We start from the raw sequence: 21372 nt of genomic DNA, 5'->3' as shown, positions 1-21372 counted from the left end.
GGGTTCACACCATTCTCCTGCCTCAGCCTCCTCCTGAGTAGCTGGGATTACAGGTGCCCACCACCACACCCAGCTAGTTTTTTTGTATTTTTAGTTGAGATGGGGTTTCACTGTGTTAGCCAGGATGGCCTTGATCTCCTGACCCACCTCCTGATCCACTCGTCTCAGCCTCCCAAGTGTTGGGATTATAGGTGTGAGCCACCATACCCGGCCTAGTCTTTCTTACTCATCTCCAGGCAATGCCTCTTCAACTTTACATTCTTTCTCAAAGTTGACTATCATAGGAAAGCATTTTCAGCAACATCTGTTGTTCCTAGTCAAACATGTAAGACTAAAAATCAATATTAAATAACTTTAATTATTCACCTACTGGCAAAAGATAAACAAAAAAGTTTTTTTTAAGGAAAGAAAAACTCAAGTTTTAGAAACACTGTATTCATAATATGCTGGGTACATGATAATCATTTTCTGGAAAACCATCAATCAATTACATAATAAGTGCTATTCTTATTTTTCCATGTCCTTTAAAATAGTGATTTCACCCCCCAAATTTACGGAGATTATTTTAGCAACACATTAAATACTAAACCCTTTAAAGACTAAAACCTTTATATAGTAAATACTAAAAACTAATTTAGATACAACTCAAATGGCATAGAAAATTGATGAAGTGAATTGCAATATAGCAAGCAACAGGACTACTTAGTAAAATACAAGTGAGCAGACCATATGAAGAAACAGAAATGTACAAATAAAAGTGTTACTAAAAAAATCAGAACACCAAATGTATGCATATGCAAATGGGAGCTAGGTAAAATGATACTATGAAATAAGTCAGTTTGGCATGATGAAAATGGAGTTTAACATTCATTTTTTTCTTCTATAGAATAATAATAAACTAGAAATATACTTATCATATAGGGCTTACTTATCATTGACACTTTTTCATGAACACCTTTCATTCTGGTGCCATAGCATGACATCTGTGTAACTACACCTCAGTCAGGGCAGCTAATACTATGCTTTCTATGTAGCTATAGTATTAGGTTTCTTTTTCTTTTCTTTTTTTTTTTTTTTTTAGATGGAGTCTCACTCTGTCGCCCAGGCTGGAGTGCAGTGGCTCAGTCTTGGCCCACTGCAACCTGAGTCTCCCAGTTCAAGTGATTCTCCTGTCTCAGCCTCCTAAGTAGCTGGGACAATAGGCTCCCACCACCAGGCCAGGCTAAATTTTGTATTTTTAGTAGAGGCGGGGTTTCACCATGTTGACCATGGCTGGTCTCAAACCCCTGACCTCAAGTGTCAGCCTCCCAAAGTGCTGGGATTACAGGCCTGAGCCACTGCGCCCAGTCAGGTTTCTTGAAAGACCTTAAAGGGGTTTGTGCTACTGTTTGGACTCCCATCGGAACCTAGAGCTTGGAAAAAGTAGCCATCAAGTCAAATTAACATTTTTCACCTAGTAAGAACAAAAGCATTCTAATAAATACAAAAAGAGTGTACGTACAAGTTCCCACTCTAGGAAATGCATGTTCTCTCTGGTTGGTGGTTCCAGGTTCATAGATATTAAATGAAAAGGAAGTGGAGCTTCTCAAGAGGGTGGGGGATAGTACACGAGACTGACTTACTGGAAAGATGTGGGCTGTGGGGTCTCAGACAGCAGGTTCAATCCAAGTTCCGCTACCTCCCAGCAAAGGTGAAGTTAGTTACTTAATCTTTCATGCTTCAGTATCAGGACAGTACCAGCTGCCCCACAGCTTTATTGGCAGGATTAAATAAGACATTGAAAACACCTGAGGCCAGGCGCAACAGCTCACACCTGTAATCCCAGCACTTTGGGAGGCTGAGGCGGGCAGATCACCTGAGGTCAGGAATTGGAGACCAGCCTCGTCAACATGGTGAAACCCCATCTCTACTAAAAATACAAAATTAGCCAGGTGTCGTGGCTCATGCCTATAATCCCAGCTACTCAGGAGGCTGAGGCAGAAGAATTGCTTGAACCTGGGAGGTGGAGGTTGCAGTGAGCCAAGATCTCGCCATTGCACTCCAGCCTGGGCAACAAGAGTGAGACCCCATCTCAAAAAAAAAAACAAAAGAAAAGAAAAGAAAAGAAAACAAACACCAGGAAGCCACTATCATTCCTTCCCAGGTCTACACAGAGCTCACAGTGGCTCACAGCACCTCAGGGTACAGCCTGGCGCTTGGTACACACTTCTCTAAAATGACCAATATATTTGCTCATAAGTCTCCAGGAGCTCAGAACCTTAAAGACGGGGTCTATGATTTGTTTTTGTTCGTTTGTGGGGTCTTTCTGGGAGAGTGCAAGGAAGGGGTATGAAAGGGAGAAACTCCAAAGTTTTTCCTGGGGTAGGGATCACGCTGTTACCATGAATGACTGCCCTGTGGCTTCAGGCAAGGCGACTGGAACAGCAAAAGGAGGATCAAATCAGCTCTGCAAATTCAATTCCTGATAACCTCAAGACCATGCAGCCCCACACTGAGTACAGATAGGCACCTAGTACAGCTTATCTGCACAAAGGAATGTCACCCTGGCAAAAACTACAATTTCAAAGGGAAAAAGTGTGCTATTGATAATGGATTGATATAAAATAGAAGAAAAATAGAAAATTAAGGTCTCTCATCAGTATAAGGGAATGTCTGTTTCTTGATTTCAAACGGATTTTCGTATTTGTGCAACTCTCCATAGAATATTTTGGATTTAAGTTAATTTGGTTTGTAAATAAAATAAAACTAACAGATAAATAAAAGGCAATAGTTGATGTCCATTCCTTAAAATAACTTTTTAATTAAATATTTGAGTCCAATGTAACAACACTAATCACAAAACCCAGGGCGATCATTTCCAGATTTGTCAGCACATTAGAGTCACCTGATGGTCTCTTTAAAAGGCCAGGCCAGGCGTGATGGCTCACACCTGTAATCCTAGCACTTTGGGAGGCTGAGGCAGGTGGATCGTTTGAGTCCAGGAGTTCAAGACCAGCCTGGGCTACATGGTGAAACCCCATCTCTACAAAAACCACCAAAAAAAATTAGCCGGGTGTTTTGGCATGTGCCTGAGTAGCACCTCAGCTACTCAGGCTGAAGTGAGAGGACCACTTGAGCCCAGGAGTCCAAGGTTGCAGTGAGAGTGAGACAATATTGTGCCACTGCACTCCAGCCTGGGCGACAGGATCACTTGAGCCCAGGAGGCTGAAGGTGTGGTGAGACAAGACTGCGCCACTGCACTCCAACCTATCTCCAAAAAGAAAATGTCCAAAGCCCACGCCTTACCTTGGACCACTTAAATCAGAATCTCTTGCAGTGGAATTTGGGCATCAGTAGGTCTGAAAACTCTCCCAGGGCATTCCAAAGTGCAGAAAAGTGTAGAAACCACTTCTCTCTGACCTTGCTACTTAAGTATGACCCATGGATCAGTGGCATAACATCACCAGGAAGGTGTTTAGTAATCACAGGCTCAGGCCCCACCCCAGACCCAACGGGTCAGAATTCCCTTTTCACAAGAACCACAGATGATTTGGGCATGCATTTAAGCAACAGACTCACTGCTCTAGGGCACAGCAAACTATTCCATCCACCACTGTTCACAGGTAGTTTATTTCTGCTTCAGAAATGCAAAAGCAAGTGCAGAGAAGCAAGAATGGAGATCCGAAAACATTATTTTCTTAAAAAGTAAAGTTGGATAATTAAAAGGGCAAAGTTTGAGCCTAGGACATTTTTACAGATTATTCGGATATAAAATTTTTCAGATAAATTATTCTGCTATATGTCCCATAACATCATGCTGTACATCTCAAATATATACAATAAAATGCATTTCTTTAAATAAAATGTTCCAAGTAATATTTTTAAAAAATTGTTCTGCTGTAACAACAAAAAAGTGCAATAATAACTACTGTTCAAATGAGGGAAAAAGGAGAGCAGAGGAAAGTTCGTTGGTTTGAACACTAGGTTTGAACAAAGCTTGCTGAAAGCCTATACATTGACAGACCATATCCCTTTTCCAAAATAAAGGATACACAAAGTCGCCTTTTTTATTTCATTTCAGAAACTTACATTACTTACCTCTGTATCTTATTCTCTCCAAATTCTCTATTTGAGTGGTATTTTGCTTATTTAATGCACTTTTGCAAACCCCTTAACATGTGTAATTAATGTATTCATAAAGTCTACCTTGAGGTTTTTGGGTGGCTTGAAATTGAAGAATGTAGTCAAATTATTTTGAGAAGCATTAAGTTCTAGGAGATAAGGCATACAACTCACACAAGATAAATCTGGGGGGAAACAGATACAGAATAAGATGAGCCAATAAAATAACAAGACAAAGGCATTGAAAACAGTATACATGACCTCAGAATATTTTAAAATTATAACAGTTGCAAAGACATCTTAATTATTCCATATGAGTGAGAGGAATAAAATCAGGAGTATGTGAAACATACAAAAAAAAATGTGGAAAACTCTCGATGAGTCAATAATTTAATCCTCTTCCCCAGGGGTGGCCAATCCTTGTATGCCCTATTTTGGGGGCAACCAAGTAACCAATCCCTGTGGCCTCTTCCTCATGCCCACTCACTCTCCCGCTAACAGTGAAATGCTACAAAACTTGCCAGCCTTTGAGAAAAGAATGAGAAGGAAAAGCCTGGATAATCCTCTTGATAATTAGCCCCTAAATAACTAAATTAGATCTTTTCATAAAGAGTGGAAATGCCACAATTCAGAAACTCTCTTTGTTGTAAATTAAATTTTGTTTCAGTTGGATTTAGCACCAGATCGCACTAAGTATTTGAAGTGATTTAACTCATTGCTGTTATTTGATTTTTGACTCTGGATTGGATCAAATGCACATCCGAGTTTTGCATTTTATCCCAAGCACACACTTCGAATCTTGAATACTAAGTAAACGACTACTGTGCTAATAAAGGATACTGCTAATAGAATTACATATAAAAGATAAAAGATATGAACGATTGTTTTACATTTCTCTATGACTTTACAGCAGACACAGAGGTAGCGGAATGAATTAGGGAAGGAATCAGAAAGGGTCACACAGTAAGGGTTATGGCCCTGTCTCTACCAATAAGTCCTTTCTCCGCCTGAAAATGGCAACAATACTAGCATTTCCCTCTCTCTCCTTGTTCTAGATCACAGTATGCGCTATTACAACCCCCTGGGGACAGCCTCTAGTGGAAGAGTGGAGCCTCCTCACCCAAAGCCAAGCAAAGTGCTTCTACCTTTCTCCAGGTGGCACAGACACATGCAGATCTGGGGAAGGAAGCCAGTCTGGAGTAGCTGGGGCCCTGCCCTGAGATGGATGGGACACGCTGTGTAAGGGACCTCCTGGTATCTTCCCTTCTCAACAGTCACTGAAGCCAGAAAATTACCCCCAATTTCTATGTTATTTCTCTGGATGAAACCATGCCCTTCCTTACTAAATGTAAATAGTTCTAGGAGAGACAGTACTTCGAGACATTAACACTTTGTTGGAAATGAATCAGCAAATCAAGGAAGAACTCTTTGAGGAAACCTAAGGAGAAACTGTGATTGCTTTCCAATTGGTATCAATTTGTCCACGCTGAGCTCAGCTACATGTCTGCCAGTAGTGGTCTCAACTCTACTAACTTCACAGGACACCCAGACCCTCCTGAAAGATGATCTTTCTGTGGACAGGTAAATGGAGATCCTTCTTGAAGCAGAGGCAGCAGTTAGTACTTAGCTAGAGACAAAGAGATGGTGAGTGCATTTCACACACTGTAGATAGCCAGTGTTTTCATATCAAGACAGAAAAAAGTCCCTGGTCTGGGTTGCTGGACTTTGAACTTGAGCTGGCCTGTTGTCCCTATCAATGCAGTGACCTCCTTGCCCACCAGAGGGCAGGAGCTCCTTGTGTATCCATCACCGATTCTCAGCGTGTGGTCCTGGACCAGCAGCATCAGCCTCATCCAGGAGCTTGTTCGAAATGCAAATTCCCAGGCCCCGCCCCAAACCTACCGAATCAGAAACCCTGAGAGTGGGGCCCAGAAATCTGTGTTATCAGGGCTGCCAGGTGATTCGGACGCAGTCTGAAGTTTGGCCTACACCAGGAGACCAGTGAGACTGTCATCACAAAAAGAAAAATACGCTGTACCTTACACACAGGAGGCTTTTAAACAGTTGATGAACTAATGAAATGTGCCATCTAAGGTTCATGAGTACTGATCCGGCTGAAGAGGAACGCCTGGAGCATAACCGTGGGCTCCCTGCTCCTGTTGTCAGCACTGAGCATTGGCAAGGCCCCACCACTCCGCGATTTCCTACCCGGCAAACGGAAACAACCTCGGAGGTATGGAGTAGGCCAAGTGCTCCTGCCAGAAACACTAGAAAAGGCCTTCTGATGAGATGACCATCTGAGATTTGCTTTAAAATAACCCTGGGGAAGCGGGGCAGGGAGGTATATAGATGGACTGATAATTGTTGAACCCAAATATTCATTCCAAAATTCTATTTATGCACATATTTGTAACTTTCCATAATAAAGCTTTAGAAAACTGGAAAAAAAAATAATTAAAAGTCTTTCAAAAACAGTAGCATTTTAATAATGAAAACGGGCTAGAATATTTCTTAATTGTTAAAAAGTGGACTTTAATTATTAGGGTCCTAGAAGGGGGAAAATAAACCCAAAATCAAACAGAGGAAACATATCAGCAACATTTATTTGTCATAAAAAAGGCAGGCAAAAGAAGCAAGCAGAAAGATTATCAGTGAAGAAAGCAGGTCAGAAGCAATGATTTGCTTACTTCCCTAGAAATCTAAAGAAAAACATTGTACACTGTCAACTTCAAATAAGATCAGAAAAATACAAACAAGGATCAAGCTTTGAAGAAAATTTGACAATGGTAGGACTAATTTCGTTAAATGTGAACAAGGTGTCATAACAAATATATTATATAGAACTACAAATGGTGGAGTTAGAGTTGAAAGAATCAACTAAATAAAGACAGCAAAAAAATAATGAAAAATATGTATCTGTGAACCCCTGGTGCTCAATAATAAGGATAAAAGAGCTAACAGATTTAAAACACAAAATGTAGGCCCAGGCACAGTGGCTCACACCTATAATCCCAGCACTTTGGGAAGCCAAGGCAGGCAGATCGCTTGAGCCCAGGAGTTCGAGACCAGCCCGGGCAACATGGTGAAACCCCATGTCTACAATCAATACAAAAAATTGGGCATGGTGGCATGTCTGTAGTCCTAGCTACTCAGGAGGCTGAGGTGGGAGAATTGATTGAGCCGGGGATGTCAAGGCTGTGTGAGCCGTGATCACGCCACTGCACTCCAGTCGAGGTGATAGAGCAAGACCCTGTCTCAAAAATAAGATGGCTGGGTGTGATGGCTCATGCCTGTAATCCCAGAGCTTTGGGAGGCTGAGTTAGGCAGATCACATGAGGTCAGGAGTTTAAGACCATCCTGGCCAACATGGCGAAACCCTAACTCTACTAGAAATACAAAAAATTAGCCAGGCGTGGCGGTGCATGCCTGTAATCCCAGCTACTCCGGAGGCTGAGGCAGGAGAATCACTTGAACCCAGGAGGTGGAGGTTGCAGAGAGCTGTGATCATGCCACTGCACTCCAGCCTGGGCAATAGAGTGAGACTCCATCTAAAAAAAAATTCTTTTTTTAATTTAAAAAATAAGATTTTAAAAATGCAAAATAAGGAATGTAATAGAATATAAATGCAAAAGCAAAATAAAGAAAATAATCCATTAAAGAAAAAAAAGACTAATTCATCTGCACTGAGTAACTAACAGAGGAAAAGAAAAGAAATCATTAAATATTCAGGGAGCATTGAAGAAGTAATGATCGATCTCTTAAAAGGAAAAAATAAAACCAACATTCCATCTCCTAGTCTTAAATATCATTGACTCATCTCAGCCACATCATAATATTGCAGATCTGTGCCTTTTTCTCTCTCATCAATTGTTGGTGCCTTTCTTGCATGGAAAGCAAAGGATCAATATGTAAATTGATACACAAATTAGTTATATCAAGTTTGGTATTATCAAACCATATTACATACTGCAACATTTAAGTTTTCAGAAAATTCAGTGATCAATCTAGAATGACAATTACATACCTTCAATTTTATTCACTGAAAGGTCCAACTTCTGTAGGTGAACATATCCACAGAGAATGCTAACATCAATTAAATTACAACCCTGAGAAAATAAAAGGTAAAACACTTTAATGTTGCTTTATCAGGTTACTACTCAGCCTTCTTGCAATAACTGTTAATGGAAAGAAATCCAGAATTTCTTTCACAAGTATAGAAGAAGGGAGAGAACAAAATCTGAAGCCTGCTACTAATAGGATCTCAAAACAGATGCCATTAAAAAAAAAAAAGGCCCTTCCTTTGAAGAAAATAATAGCTTAGTAATATTAGTGTTGTTAGCAAAAACAAATACAACATGAAAGGCCAATTTAAAGCAGTGTTCATGGAGACCGTTAGAACAGAGTCTTTTTTTTTTTCTTTTAATAAATCACACAATAGCAATAAAGACAAGGCCTTTATCTAGTAGAAGAAAAGAAAAAAAATTTAAATGAAGTTTTGAAGAGAGTTCACAGCTCATCAGGAGATCATTAATAACAATACTACCTACACTTTCACCGGGTTCATTTTCAAAGCTCTTTCACAATAATCGCATCTGATCAAACACAGCTGTGAAATCTGTAGGGCGGCTTACTCCCAATTTAGAGGTGAGGGGTGTGAGGTACAGAGAGGTATGTTAATAGCCTGAAATCACACAGCAAGTTAGTGATAGAGAAGCAGTATCTAAGTCTCGAATCCTTGTCCAAAATTCTTTTCAGGAAATCTTGATTCTAGTCAACTTCAAGTGAGGTTGAGGGGAATTCGGTTGAGTGGAACAAAGACTCCTATGACTGTTTTATGTCGTGATGTCAGAGTCAGAAAAAAACAAACCAATGAAGAGTCATTATAAGCAGGTTCTCATATAGAATAATGGTGATTGCTTAATAAAGGCCGCTAGAACAGTAATAATAAATAAACACTTACTGAATATTTACTATGTATAAGGCATTGTGCTTGGCATGATGAGAAATACAATGATGGAAAAGAGCTATATTGTGCCCTTAAGAAACTTATGACTTTGGTAGAAGAGAAGATATGTACACAAGTAATAAGAGAAAGTAAAAAAATAACACGTAACATAAGTAAGACATAAAGGAAAAAAAGAAAATCACCAAACCAGGCAACTCTAAGACAGTGTATTCAGTAAGACAGGTTATTAAGTCAAAGTAATTCAACGTGTAATATCTCAAATGTAAGGAGGTCAGTGGCAAAATAAATTAAGCTTCAGTCCATCCAGCTGAAATAAGATTTAAAGGATTGCTTTTTGGGGTAGATCAATGTAAGGCATAGCAGTACCTACATAAGTAGAATACTGATTGAAAGGGGCTTGTGGGGGATGCACTGGCTGCGGGAATGATATACCATATTCTAGCATCAAACGCAGTGCAATGCACACAGGGTGCTCCCTGGATGTTATTGCCTGACTGGCTGAGTCATCCGTAAAATGTTATAAAGTGAAAATAGAAGAAGATTACTGTTTTAATATGCTGACCTTGAAGGACATGCCCATGGAACTAGCAAAGGTGAAAACAGCTTAACATTTCTTGTGTAGCTTACTCATTCAAATCCAAGACAGAATAGGCTTACAGTGAATTATATATACCCTTTCGCCAAATCATGGTGCCATGGTAAAATTTCAATGCGCGTTTTTTTTTCTCATATGTACCTAAATTTACTCCGTGGATCTCCAATGAATACTTAATGCTTTATAATATAAGGAGGCAAAACGACTTAAATTGTTTTCCTAGGACTACAGAGAAACAAAATGAGGAAAGAAGCAAGTATTCCCAGTAGTTTGCTCTTGCAGCCTCTCTTCTGATAAAATTGAAGCCAGGATTTTGTGCTACTCTATGACGAGTACTGAAATCTTAAAAACTGATGAATAATAATAGATTTTTTCCTTTAATGATAGGTATCTTTTAGAAAGTAAGATATAGCTCAAAGCCTCTTATTTCTTGACATACTTAGTGGGGAAAGTCAATATCAAAATACTTTGTTCCGTTGGATTCAGATATAAAGTTTAGTGCTTCTTCCACTGATCAGAGAGAAAATTCTTAGAGTCTTTGATTGGTTTTACAGAATCAAATTCAACCTCCTGGAAAGAAAGCATTGATTACTATAATATAGACTACTTAAGATGAAAGAAATAGAGTGTGAAGAGAATGAAAACTAGGAAATTTGGGGGGCTGATTACTGGATTGGTCAGAGCTCTTTGGAGCCTAATATTTACATAAATATCTCTTATCAACAGTCTCCGTCAAATGCGAGGCTCCAAGATTTTCTGCCATCACAAAAGCTATGAGTACTGAAGAAAGAATATGGTCTAGCCAGTGTCAAGCTGTAGCCAGCCAATGGAGATTTTGTCATACTCACTGACAAAGTCAGATTGAGGTAGACTTGCTCAGTCCCAGAGCCTGAGCGCCCCAAGTGATGGAGTGCTTTGGCCACGGCCTCCTCTCTCAGGACCCCGTCAAATTCCTCCTGTAAAACACCCAGAAAGGTAGACAAAGAAAAGACTCTCATTAGGAAAGAAACAATCTATCTTGTCATATCCAGCACTTATTTAGTATATTTTATACCCAGGAGCTGAGCCCTCCAAAATTTACCAAGCCCCCAAAAAATTCTGTGTTGATAACATATACGTATTACATATAATTAAATAACTATCTGCCAAATCAATGTTTTCATTGGCACTGATTTTTTCAGGTGGTCACTTGCATTAGGTATTCAAAGTTGAGTGAACACTGTAGCAGTAAAACAGTAGTGTCAGTGGTGGTATTGAGTGGTTCCCTATTCCAGACACTGCACTAACAGCTCTCAATGGATGAACTCATTGAATCCTTTGGACAACACTGAGATAGGTACTCTTATCTCCACTTTACAGACGGAAGAATTAGGGTTTGGAGGTTAACTTGCCTGAAACTAAACAGATAGTATGTGACAGAGCTGGAATGAAAATCCCAATCTGTCCAGTCCCAGGGCAATTCTCCAAAACTGCCCTAACCACTGCATTTGACTGCTTACCCACACCCTAAAGGATAGTTACATCAAATTAAGGCAATTATTTCTCTAAATCTGGTATTCTTGCTGGAGAAAACAGGTCCTTCAGTTCACTTCCTATTAGTCAATGTTGCTAGATTTATAAAATGTACAAGATTATTAAAAAGGTGATGATCATTTTCATGAGAAGGTTAGCCCTTGGTCTACAGACATCACACGGACCAATGGCACCCTGACACGCCCTTCCTCCAACAATGACAGACAAAAGAGATAACAGGTAGGTCAGTATCATGTTTGTGCTGCTTTCAGCTCCATAATGACCAACGCATTGACACTGACATCAACATGAGGGCACAAAACATAGTGATCACATCAGTCACACTGACATAAATAACCATGACTAGCATATAGACTACAATGGCAAAATACCCTTTTTCTAAGTCCTCTATATGAATTCAGGAATCAACAGTGCTGCTCCGGCTGTAGGTACTGACGACATACACATGTAGGCTTGTGCTATTATAAAGAGTTTCTTTCCTGGCAAGTTTCCACTGATTCAGGGAAGTAAATACTACCAACGGGCAGGCAGCACATGGCTTCAGAATTGGGCAGGCGTGGCTTGAACCCCAGCCCTGCCATTTTGGATGTGTGACTTTGGGGAGGTAAAGTTTTCACTGAGCCTTGTGGTCTTCAGCTATAAATAGGAAATGTTATTACCTTTGAAGAAGTTCAGGACGTGTCGCTCTAAAATATGCCACGTTGGTATATTGATTATTTTGAGCTGAAGGCACTTGAAAAACAGCAAACGCAGGGAAAAGCTCTTTCTGAATTCCCTTTAGCTGCCTAAAGGCAGATCCTCCAAAAGAAACTCAGTTGTCCTCAAATCCTCCCTGCTGGTGGTTTCATCAAACACGGAAGAATGACTTTTACCCACTCAGGAGAGGAGACCAGAAGTCAATGTCACACTCAGACGGACTTTGTCACAAACTCTCATGCCTCATGTCTGTTTTTCTAAGAAACTATTCCTTCCCTAAAAAGCATTTACTCTCCCCTAAGCGACCTGCATCCCTTCTCCCCTTCTTCTATTGAGATGGTACATAACATCTCAAATCTCAACTGCTTTTTTGATTATTCACTTTTATTTTTTCCTGCAATGTCCCCCACAAACATTACAAATTTATTAAAACTTAATACATGTATTATACCTTTTCTTCTGTTAATCTACCTGTTGTCAGTTTATTTTATAGACCCAGCTATAAAAGCCAGGAGAGTAGAGGGAAAGTCATTCCTTCCCTGTACATTTTAAAATATTTTTGGAGAAAGGAAAAAAATGGATATAAAACTCACAGCACAGTATGTGCAACACAGTGTTCCCAATAGATGACGATTTTTGTTACTACCAATTGATGAAGTCAGAAATTCCTCATCTTAATGTTTCACTCATCTATGCCACTCAGCCTGTTCACGAAATGGGCAAAACACATTTACTTTTCTAAATGAAGTTCTAATTTATCACATAAGGCCGGGAAGGAATGTTGCCTTCCCTCCTAACTTTCCACCTAGCCCTCTGAAGTTCATCCATTTCCTGGAAATATGAAGACACTGCATCTTCACTTCTAGCAGGTGGACACTTATTTTTCAAAGTAGCCACTGACATGGAGATGAGCAACACTGTCACCATTTCTCCTTGGGGAAGGCAGCACTCTGCACAGTCACCTCCTCACACCTCCTGAGGTTCCTGACATTTGGCAGTATCATGTCTTCTCCTTCTGATCTTTGGTCATTTTCAAGCTCCTGTCATTACCTTGAGTGGCTTCAGAATCCCTGTGGATGGCCATCCAACACCCTATTCCCAGCACATGCACACATGCACAATTCTTTACTGCCTCAGCTCCAGACAGCTTACTCTCACAGCCATGCCCTGGATCTAGTCACCATGCTAAACTCCTCCACCCTGGAAACCTCAGACCCCAGTGTTCCACTCTAATCCCACAACTGCTTATCCTTCAACCTATCTAGCACTTGTTGAACTTGTTCACTGACCACAACAAAATCTGCAGTCTGTTCACAGATAGACGCCTTTCTCAGAGTCTATCTGTTCCCGTCTAACTATACTCCCTTCCCTACTGGGTAGCCCATGGGCAATTTCTTTTTCCTTTTTCTTTTTTAAGACATGGTCTCGCTCTGTCACCTGGGCTGAAATGTAGTGTTGTGATCTCAGCTCAAAGCCTCAACCTCCCAGGCTCAAGCCATCCTCCCACCTCAGCCTCCAAAATAGATGGGTCTACAGGCATGTGCCACCATGCCTGGCTAATTTTTATCCTTTTTTAAATAGAGGCAGGGTTTCACCATGTTGCCCAGGCTGATCTCAAACTCCTGGGCTCAAACGATCAGCCTACTTCCAAAGTGCTGGGACTACAGGCACGAGCCACCACACCTGGTCCCATAGGCAATTTCAATTTCTCTTTATCTTCAAGTCTCTGATCCTTGTCCCCTGGTTAAAACTACCCCATCCATATACAAATCAGAATCAAGTTCACAATCAACTGCTGCATTGAGGCAGGACTGTGTCATGTTCATCATTCATCAGGGGAAAAAAAATCTCTATAGAATACCCAGCACATGCCAGCCACTATGTTTGGCTCAATGGATAAGACATAGTGAATCAGTGAACAGATATGGTGCCCGTCGATAAGGGATTTACAGTTCAGTCTGGGAGATAGACAAGTATGCAAACAATTTTTGGATTTGATAAATAATATAATAGAGATAAGCAGTGTCTGCTGACTATGAGCAGGGCCCCCATTGTATGTCAGTACCAGGGTGGAGTAAGAGGTTAGCAAAATCTTCCAAGGAGAGAGCAATTCAATTGAGACCCAAATTGTGAGTTACTCTGGCCAAAGGGAAGATAAGGCTGAAGAGTGAGCCAAGAAATAGTATTACAGGCAAAAGGGGCAGCATGTACAAAATCCCAAAGGCAAAAGCAAGCATGGCCTATTGAGAGAATGATGAAGGTTCAGGATGGCTGAAGCCTAAGTGTGAAGGAGGCAAACAGTGGCTCACACATAGTGAGTGCTCAAACATGGGTTGAATGAATGAATGCACCTCTTCTGCCCCCTAGCTGCTGAGTGGGCTGGAGAAGACCCCACAACCCTGCATCCTGGAGTCCCTGTAAAGCTGACTTTCAGCTGGGCCTCTTTGATATGAAACAGTCTCCCGTTCTTCATCACCCCGTTTTCAATTCCCCTTCTTGACTAACCCAGCTCTCCATCACTCTCAAGCTGTGCAGTGCCTCAACTCCTTTGCCCTCTTCTCCACTAATGCCCTTCTCTTCTACTTCTGAGACAAAGTGGAAGCTCTCAGATGTTAAGCCTCTCAGCTTCCTAGGAGCACCTGTCCTAATGCTTCTCACTCAGGTCTTAGAGGAAGACTGTGCCTTCTCTCTACTCAGGGTCCCACCCCCTTCTCTTTCCTCAGGGACCATTTTTGCCCCCTTTCGTCTGTGTTTTGAACCCACCACTCTCTACTGTTCCCACTTCAGCTATATAAATGTGTCAGACTCTTCTGTCTTACAGAGGTTCTCTTCAGTTCTGCAGGTTCCTTTAGCTATAAACTAGAGTTTCCTTTAATAACCAATCTTCTCTAGTGTTGTTTGTTTTTTATGCCTTAGTTCTCCTTTCCTCACCTCCCAACTAGTCTTCAACTTCACTTAGCCTCCTATTCACCCACCTCATAAAAACCACATGGGCCAATGTCTCCAATGACCCTCAAACAGGCAAAATGAAGGAGCACTTTTTAGACCTCTTCCCACTTAACCTATTTGTAGCGTAACCCATTCCCATCTTCTTCTTCTTTTTTTTTTTTTCTTTTTCTTTTGAGACAAGGTATTTCTCTGTCACCCAGACTGGAGTGCAGTGGCATGATCATAGCTCACTGCAGCCTCGAACTCCTGGGTTCAAGTGATCCTTTTGCCTCAGCCTCCCAAGTAGCTGGGACTAGAGGTGCATACCACTATGATCCATTGGCTAATTTTTTAAAAAAATCTTTTATAGAAATGGGGTCTCACTATGTTACCCAGACTGGTCTCAAACTCTGGCCTCAAGCTATCCTCCTGCCTCTGGCTCCCAAAGTGTCAGGATTTCAGGCATGAGCCACTGCACCCGGTCATCATGTTCTTGAGACTCTTGGCTTCCCTATCAATAGGTCTTCTTTCTCCTCCTACTTCTACCAGCCCTTCCCAGTTTTCTTCCCTGCTTCTTCATCTGCCTACCACTTCAATACCCTTAGTATCTGTGCCTTTATGGTTCTATTTGTGGTCTTTTCCCTCCTATTCCTTCCAGGATGACTTCCCAGAATCTAGTGGTGATGATTCCCACGTCTCCTACTCTAGATTCCTGCCCTGATTCCCAGTCATATGGTTCATATATCCAACTCCTTAACACATAGCTCCATCTGTCCCTGATTCCTATGATAGACAATAGCCTTAATATTACCCCAGACCATGCCATAGGCCTAACAGTCATCCTAGACTTCTAATATTTAGTTTGTTACTGAGCCATCTTAAATACTTTGAATATGTTTTATCTTTAGTTTCCATTCCCACTGCCACTGCCTTAATCCAAGCTCTTCTCACTACCCCCTGGATTTTGCTAGAATCTTCTCACTGATCTCCTTGCCTCCAGTATTACCATCCTCCAATCTAATACCACCTGGCCAACAGAGCAGTTCCCCACTGTGTAGAGACCCAAGTCCATGTTCCTAGAGTATCACAGTGCCCTCCACAATCTCACCCCTACCTAGGAGGCTTCTTCTGTTCTCACCTGTAGCTCATCACTAGGAAAAGCTGCCACCTGCCTGCCCACACACCACCTCTCCACCCAGGCAAGAGTCTCCTTCCCCTGAAGTCTTCAATGTCCCTGCAATCCAGGTGTCAGCTGTACTCATCTCTGTATGACATACTACAGGTATGCTGAATTGCTATTATTTACTCACATTCTTATGTCGCTTTGACAGCAGGGACCATGTATGTCTTCAATCATGTTCTCATCTTTTTCTACCATTACTGTTATTATTTATTGCAGCCATAATTTTTTGAGAGTCTATTCTGTATGAGACACTATAGTAAGAACTTTAAATATAGAGTTTCTTATTAAATTTGATGTTCATAACTATCCCAGGAGTAGGTATTATTACACATATTAAGGGACTGAAAAGAAGTGTTTTTCATGCATCAATTTTTGGGCCCAGAAACTTCTGCTCTGTACAGTCAAAGAGTGCTTTCTGCATAGCAATCATTCAGTAAATGCTTGTTCAATGAAGGCTAAATTAATCAAATCACTTAATGGGCTGTAGTTAGCAGATAAAAACATGTAAGTTACTATTTGTATTACATACAAATAGTATATAATAGTATAAAATATATTATATAAGCATTTAACATATAGGATCTCATTTAATTCTCACAATTGTTTAAGTATTATTATAATTCCCACATTAACAATGAGAGAGGTTAAGTAACTTGCTCAAGATCTCACAACTAACAAAAGGCTGAATCAAGCCTCAAACACAAATCTTTGATTCCAACGGCAGTGTTTGGAACAGGCGGTCCATACTGCCTCCCTTATTTCATAAGGGCTTCCGAGGTTTAAGGCATATTGTATTAAAGGCTCTCAATAATCATTGTGACCATCATAACATTGCAAAGGTGCTAAGCTGGGAATAAGCTGGGAATAACAGGCTAAAATGGGAATAATAAATCACTGAACATGAATTTCCAAATGTTTCTTTTTAAAACTTTGTTTCAGTTTATTTAGAATATTAATATGTATGCAATACTATGAAAAGCCAAAATAGAATAAAAACACAAAATTAATATTTAGAATGGAAATGGAAGAAATAATGAACCTGTTCCACACGTGTCTTACAAAAGGGAATAGCTAGTTCATGTCAACCCCTTCTATGGTTTGTTAATGGCATACTGAAGACAGATTAACAATGGTGCTAATGAACCCCACAGCCGAAGAGCTATGTATTAATTAGAATAACAAAATATACTGGTGGTTCATTTGTGAATTCCTCTGTGGGGGAAGCTGGTGGAAACCATACAAACATCTCAAAGTTGCAAAAACACTGCTAGAGTTTTGCAATAGTCACTGTTAAAGATAGAAAGTACATCAACAAAAGACAAAAGAAGTAATAATGAATAGAATAATTAATAGCTTTCTATGGTCAACTTTAAGCATAACTAATGGGAACTAGCTCACATAGAAGGAAGTAAAAAAAGAGGAAAGACAAAATGAAGGATGAGGATGGGAAAAAAAAAAAAAAAAAACAGGCCAAATGTTGAAAGTGAACAGAAGGACATTACAAAGGAAGAGGAACCCAAGTGGTTAATAGAAGAATCAGAGTAACAGAAGACACTGCAGGTTAGAAAGGGGAGAATAAGGAGAAATAGGACAAATGAGGAAAGGAGTTTGTGAAAGGGAACAGGCATAATACAGAAATATGTTTGGCCTCAAAGAGAAAAGGTGACTATGAATAGATGCAAAGATGCAAAGAGGGGAAGCCAGAAGAATATCACAGAATGAGAGCACTGAGAATATCCTAGGCTGGGCACAGTGGCTCATGCCTGTATCACCAGCACTTAGGGAGGCTGAGGTGGCCAGATTGCTTGAGCCCAGGAGATTACAACCAGCCTGGGCAATATGGCGAGACCCCCATCTCTACAAAAAATACAAGAATTAGCCAGGCGCTCTGATGTACACCTGTAGTCCCTGCTACTCAGGAGGCTGAGGCAGGAGGATTACTTGAGCCTAGGAAGTTGAGACCGCAGTGAGACATGACTGCACAACTGTATTCCAGTCTGGGGGACAGAGTAAGACCCTGTGAAAGAAAGAGAAGAGGAGAGAAGAGGAGAGGAAAGGAGAGGATGGGAGGGGAGGGGAGGCGGGGAAGGGAAGAGAAGGAAGGAGAGGGGAGGGGGCAAGAAAGGCAGGAAGGAGAGAGTGGAGGGGAGGGAGGGAGGAAGGGAAGAAAGAAAGAAGGAAAGAAAGAAAGAGAAAGAAAGAAGAAAGAGAAGGAAGGAAAAGAAAGAAAGAAAGAGAGAGAGAAAGAAAGAGGAAGGAAGGAAGGAAGGAAAAGAGGGAGGGAGGGGAAGACAGGAAGGAAAGAAGGGAGGAAGGAAGGAAGGAAAAAAGAAAGAAAGAGGGAGGGGGGAAGGAAGGAAGAGAAAGAGGGATACAGGGGAAGGCAGGAAGGAAGGGAGAGAGGAAGGTAGGAAAAAAGAAAGAAAGAGAGGGAGAGAGGAAGGAAAAAAGGAAGGAAGGAAAAGAGGGAAGGAGGGGAAAGCAGGAAGGCAAGAAGGGAGAAAGGAAGGTAGGGAGGGAGGGAGGGAGGGAGGAAGGAAGGAAGGAAGGAAAAGAAAAAAGAAAGAAAGAAAGAAAGAGAAAGGAAGGAAGGAAAAGAAAAGAAAATATTCTACTTCTCTACATTATATTTACTTCTGAAAAGAATTTCATGCAATTTATACTGTGAAGGAAAAGAAAAGGGGAGAGAAAACCTAAAGAAAACTTTGAAATTAAGAAAAACTATTGAATCTAAGTTTCCTGGCAGCCAAGACAAAGAGAAGAACCTAACAGTGTATTGAAAGGAAGCAAATTAGGCCGAGTGCGGTGGCTCATGCCTGTAATCCCAGCACTTTGGGAGGCCAAGGTGGGCAGATCGCGAGGTCAGGAGACTGAGACCATCCTGGCTAACATGGTGAAACCCCGTCTCTACTAAAAATACCAAAAATTAGCTGGGCGTGGTGGCCCACACCTGTAGTCCCAGCTACTCAGGGGGCTGATGCAGGAGAATCGCTTGAACCCAGGAGGTGGAGCTTGCAATGAGCGGAGATCGCGCCACTGCACTCCAGCCTGGTGACAGAATGAGACTGCATCTCAAAAAACAAATAAATAAAATAGAAAGGAAGCAAATTAAATTACGCGTTTAAAAGAAAGCAATTTATTAGAAGCCAAGAGAAAAAAGGGATGTGATGAGAAGTGAAAAAGGACAAGAAGACAGCAGTGGACTAAGAAAGGAAAAGGACGACAATAAGCGTAAGAAAGAAGAGGAATTGTGTGGTGGTCAGAAGAGGTATTGTAGAAAGGAGGGAATCGAATCAGCAGTCATGTGAAACGTGAAGCCGCCACTCCAGTCAATACAGGTGGGATGATGGGAACATTCCCCACATCCTAAAATACTCCCAAAACGAGCTGACTGTTTGAACATTCTATGGCTCTTTTCTGGTGTGTGTGCATGTTGCTTGTATAAGGCATACGCCCCTGACAGAAGTAATGTATTCAACTTTTAAGTCACTTAGTCTTTGAAGAAGCACTTTCAAAAGAAGAAGATTATTATTATTATTATTATTATTATTCCTGGAGGGAGGCTGACGAGACTAAAATTGGGGAAGAGTGTGGAAGTATGTCATAGCCATGGGCAACAGGTGCTGGCAATGTCAGAGATGAACTCTGCCTATTCACAAGACTGTCAAAGTATAATTTTGAAAAAGCTAAAGCCATAATTCCCAGACAATTATCTAGACACTCTTTCAAAGTGACGCTGTGTTAACTTGACTCATAAGAAATCAAATGTGTTAATGAAAAAAGAAAGGAGATATTTAGAGCTATTTCAGGCAGGGGGTGAGAAAATGGGGTACAGACAGGGGAAGAAAAGAAGGGGAAGAGGCGTTCCTGCAGGCGAGAGAGCCTGAGAAGGTGTGGGAAGCTTCGGGCTGGTGGGGGTGCATCGGAAAGCTGCCGCTGAAGTAGCAGGGCCTGACGGCTGGACGAGGAAGCCAGGGAGTGAGAGGTAGCGGGGAAGACACACCTCCAAATTCAGCATTTCGGACTCTGAGGACTCCTCGGATGCCGCCTCGCCCTCGCTCTGGTCTTCGTCTCCGTCCGCGTCCAGCTCCTGATAGGGGTGCATGAGCTGCTGGAGCAGGTAGGAGGAGGCTATGTTAGACCTGCCTTTCGTCTTCTGCCCCATGGGAAAAGAAGACCAGCAAGGCTGACGCTCTTTTTCTGAACGAAACTGTAACGATCGGGCTCCAGTTTGGGATCTGCCCAAGCCTCTCAGGAGAGAGTCAGCTCTGGTCCTCAGGAGGGCCCTCTTGGTGGTCGCCATCTTGTTTAGCGGGGTTGCCTAGGAGACTGACCCCCAGCAACGGGAACCGCAGGGGATTCTGGGGCCTGTAGTCTCCTCCGCGCGTGCTCGCCTTCTGCAGGCGGGCCAGTGGGAGCTCCAATTGACTTTTCTTTTTCTCAACCTCTTCTGTTATTTTTCTCTCTTTGGTCCGTTCTGTTCGCTTATCTTTCTTGTTTTCACCTCTTTTCGCTATACCTCCTTTCTTTGTCTCCAGCTGTTTCCTCCCTACCCTGAGACCCCTCTTAGAGTTTTGTCATCCCACGCTAGGATCGCAGGTGCGCCACGGTTCCGGCTTCATTCCCAAAGGGCTCTTTCCGCAGAGTTGTACTTTGGAAGTGTCTAATGTCTCTAAAGCTGACTGTAGGAAAGCTAGTACCATTGAAATTTATGCAGAGCGCGATGCTAGGAGATGAGGGTGCATACAAGTGAAATAGAAGGCATGGTTCCTGTCCTTATGATTTAATTGCAGATAATAAAGAGAAACTACCGGACGACGCCTGAGAGCTGATTTCCAATTAATTTACATTCCCCACCCCCAGCCCCCCAATGATAAGCCTTGTCCTTGGGGAGAAAAACTGGCAGTGGTCTAACAATCCAAACAGAGAGAGAAAAAACTGCTGTCAAATTGACACTGTATCTGAAAGCGTCTGAAAAGCTATTAGCATCCCATAAATAATTATATTAGTCAAGTGACCTGCATTGGCAATTATTTTAATATTGTTGCATAGGCTGTCTGCAGTTAAAAAAAAATACTCTTTCAAGATAACAAAGCGTGATTTTATGCTAGTGTGATTTTATGTGACCCAAATCCCATAGCCTTAAGCTCCACAAAGTCGACACTCTATAGAAAAGCAGAATGAAAATTATAGTAACTATTATTGCCATAGTGATGACAATAGAGATCCTTGCAGGGAAGTAACCCTCATCCTCCTGGCCTTACAGGGCCTTTTCTGCACGCTTCAGTGACAGCAGTTGCAAATACAAAATGATCCTGTCAATGGCTGTCAGGGGAGAAGGAGAAAAAATCCTTATGGACACCATCCATT

The 21372-nt window shown here is 41.5% G+C and overlaps 1 protein-coding gene across 1 annotated transcript in view; it reads right to left on the bottom strand.

Moving 5' to 3' along the window:
• Nucleotides 1-20374, bottom strand: part of LRGUK (leucine-rich repeats and guanylate kinase domain containing) — a 130271-nt gene extending 109897 nt beyond the window's left edge. The window contains exons 1-4 of the mRNA XM_011941220.1: nt 20006-20374; nt 10511-10618; nt 8126-8207; nt 4186-4286 (exon numbers count right to left, since the gene is read on the bottom strand). Coding sequence (XP_011796610.1) covers nt 4186-4286; nt 8126-8207; nt 10511-10618; nt 20006-20305 — 591 coding nt within the window. The 5' untranslated portion in view covers nt 20306-20374. The remainder of the gene's footprint in view (nt 1-4185; nt 4287-8125; nt 8208-10510; nt 10619-20005) is intronic.
• Nucleotides 20375-21372: the final 998 nt, after the last annotated feature.

This window comes from Colobus angolensis, unplaced genomic scaffold (genome assembly GCF_000951035.1).
Source record: "Colobus angolensis palliatus isolate OR3802 unplaced genomic scaffold, Cang.pa_1.0 Scaffold2, whole genome shotgun sequence".
NCBI lineage: Eukaryota > Metazoa > Chordata > Mammalia > Primates > Cercopithecidae > Colobus > Colobus angolensis.
Note: the sequence above shows the minus strand (reverse complement) of the source record. Positions and strands in the feature narration are given on the sequence as shown.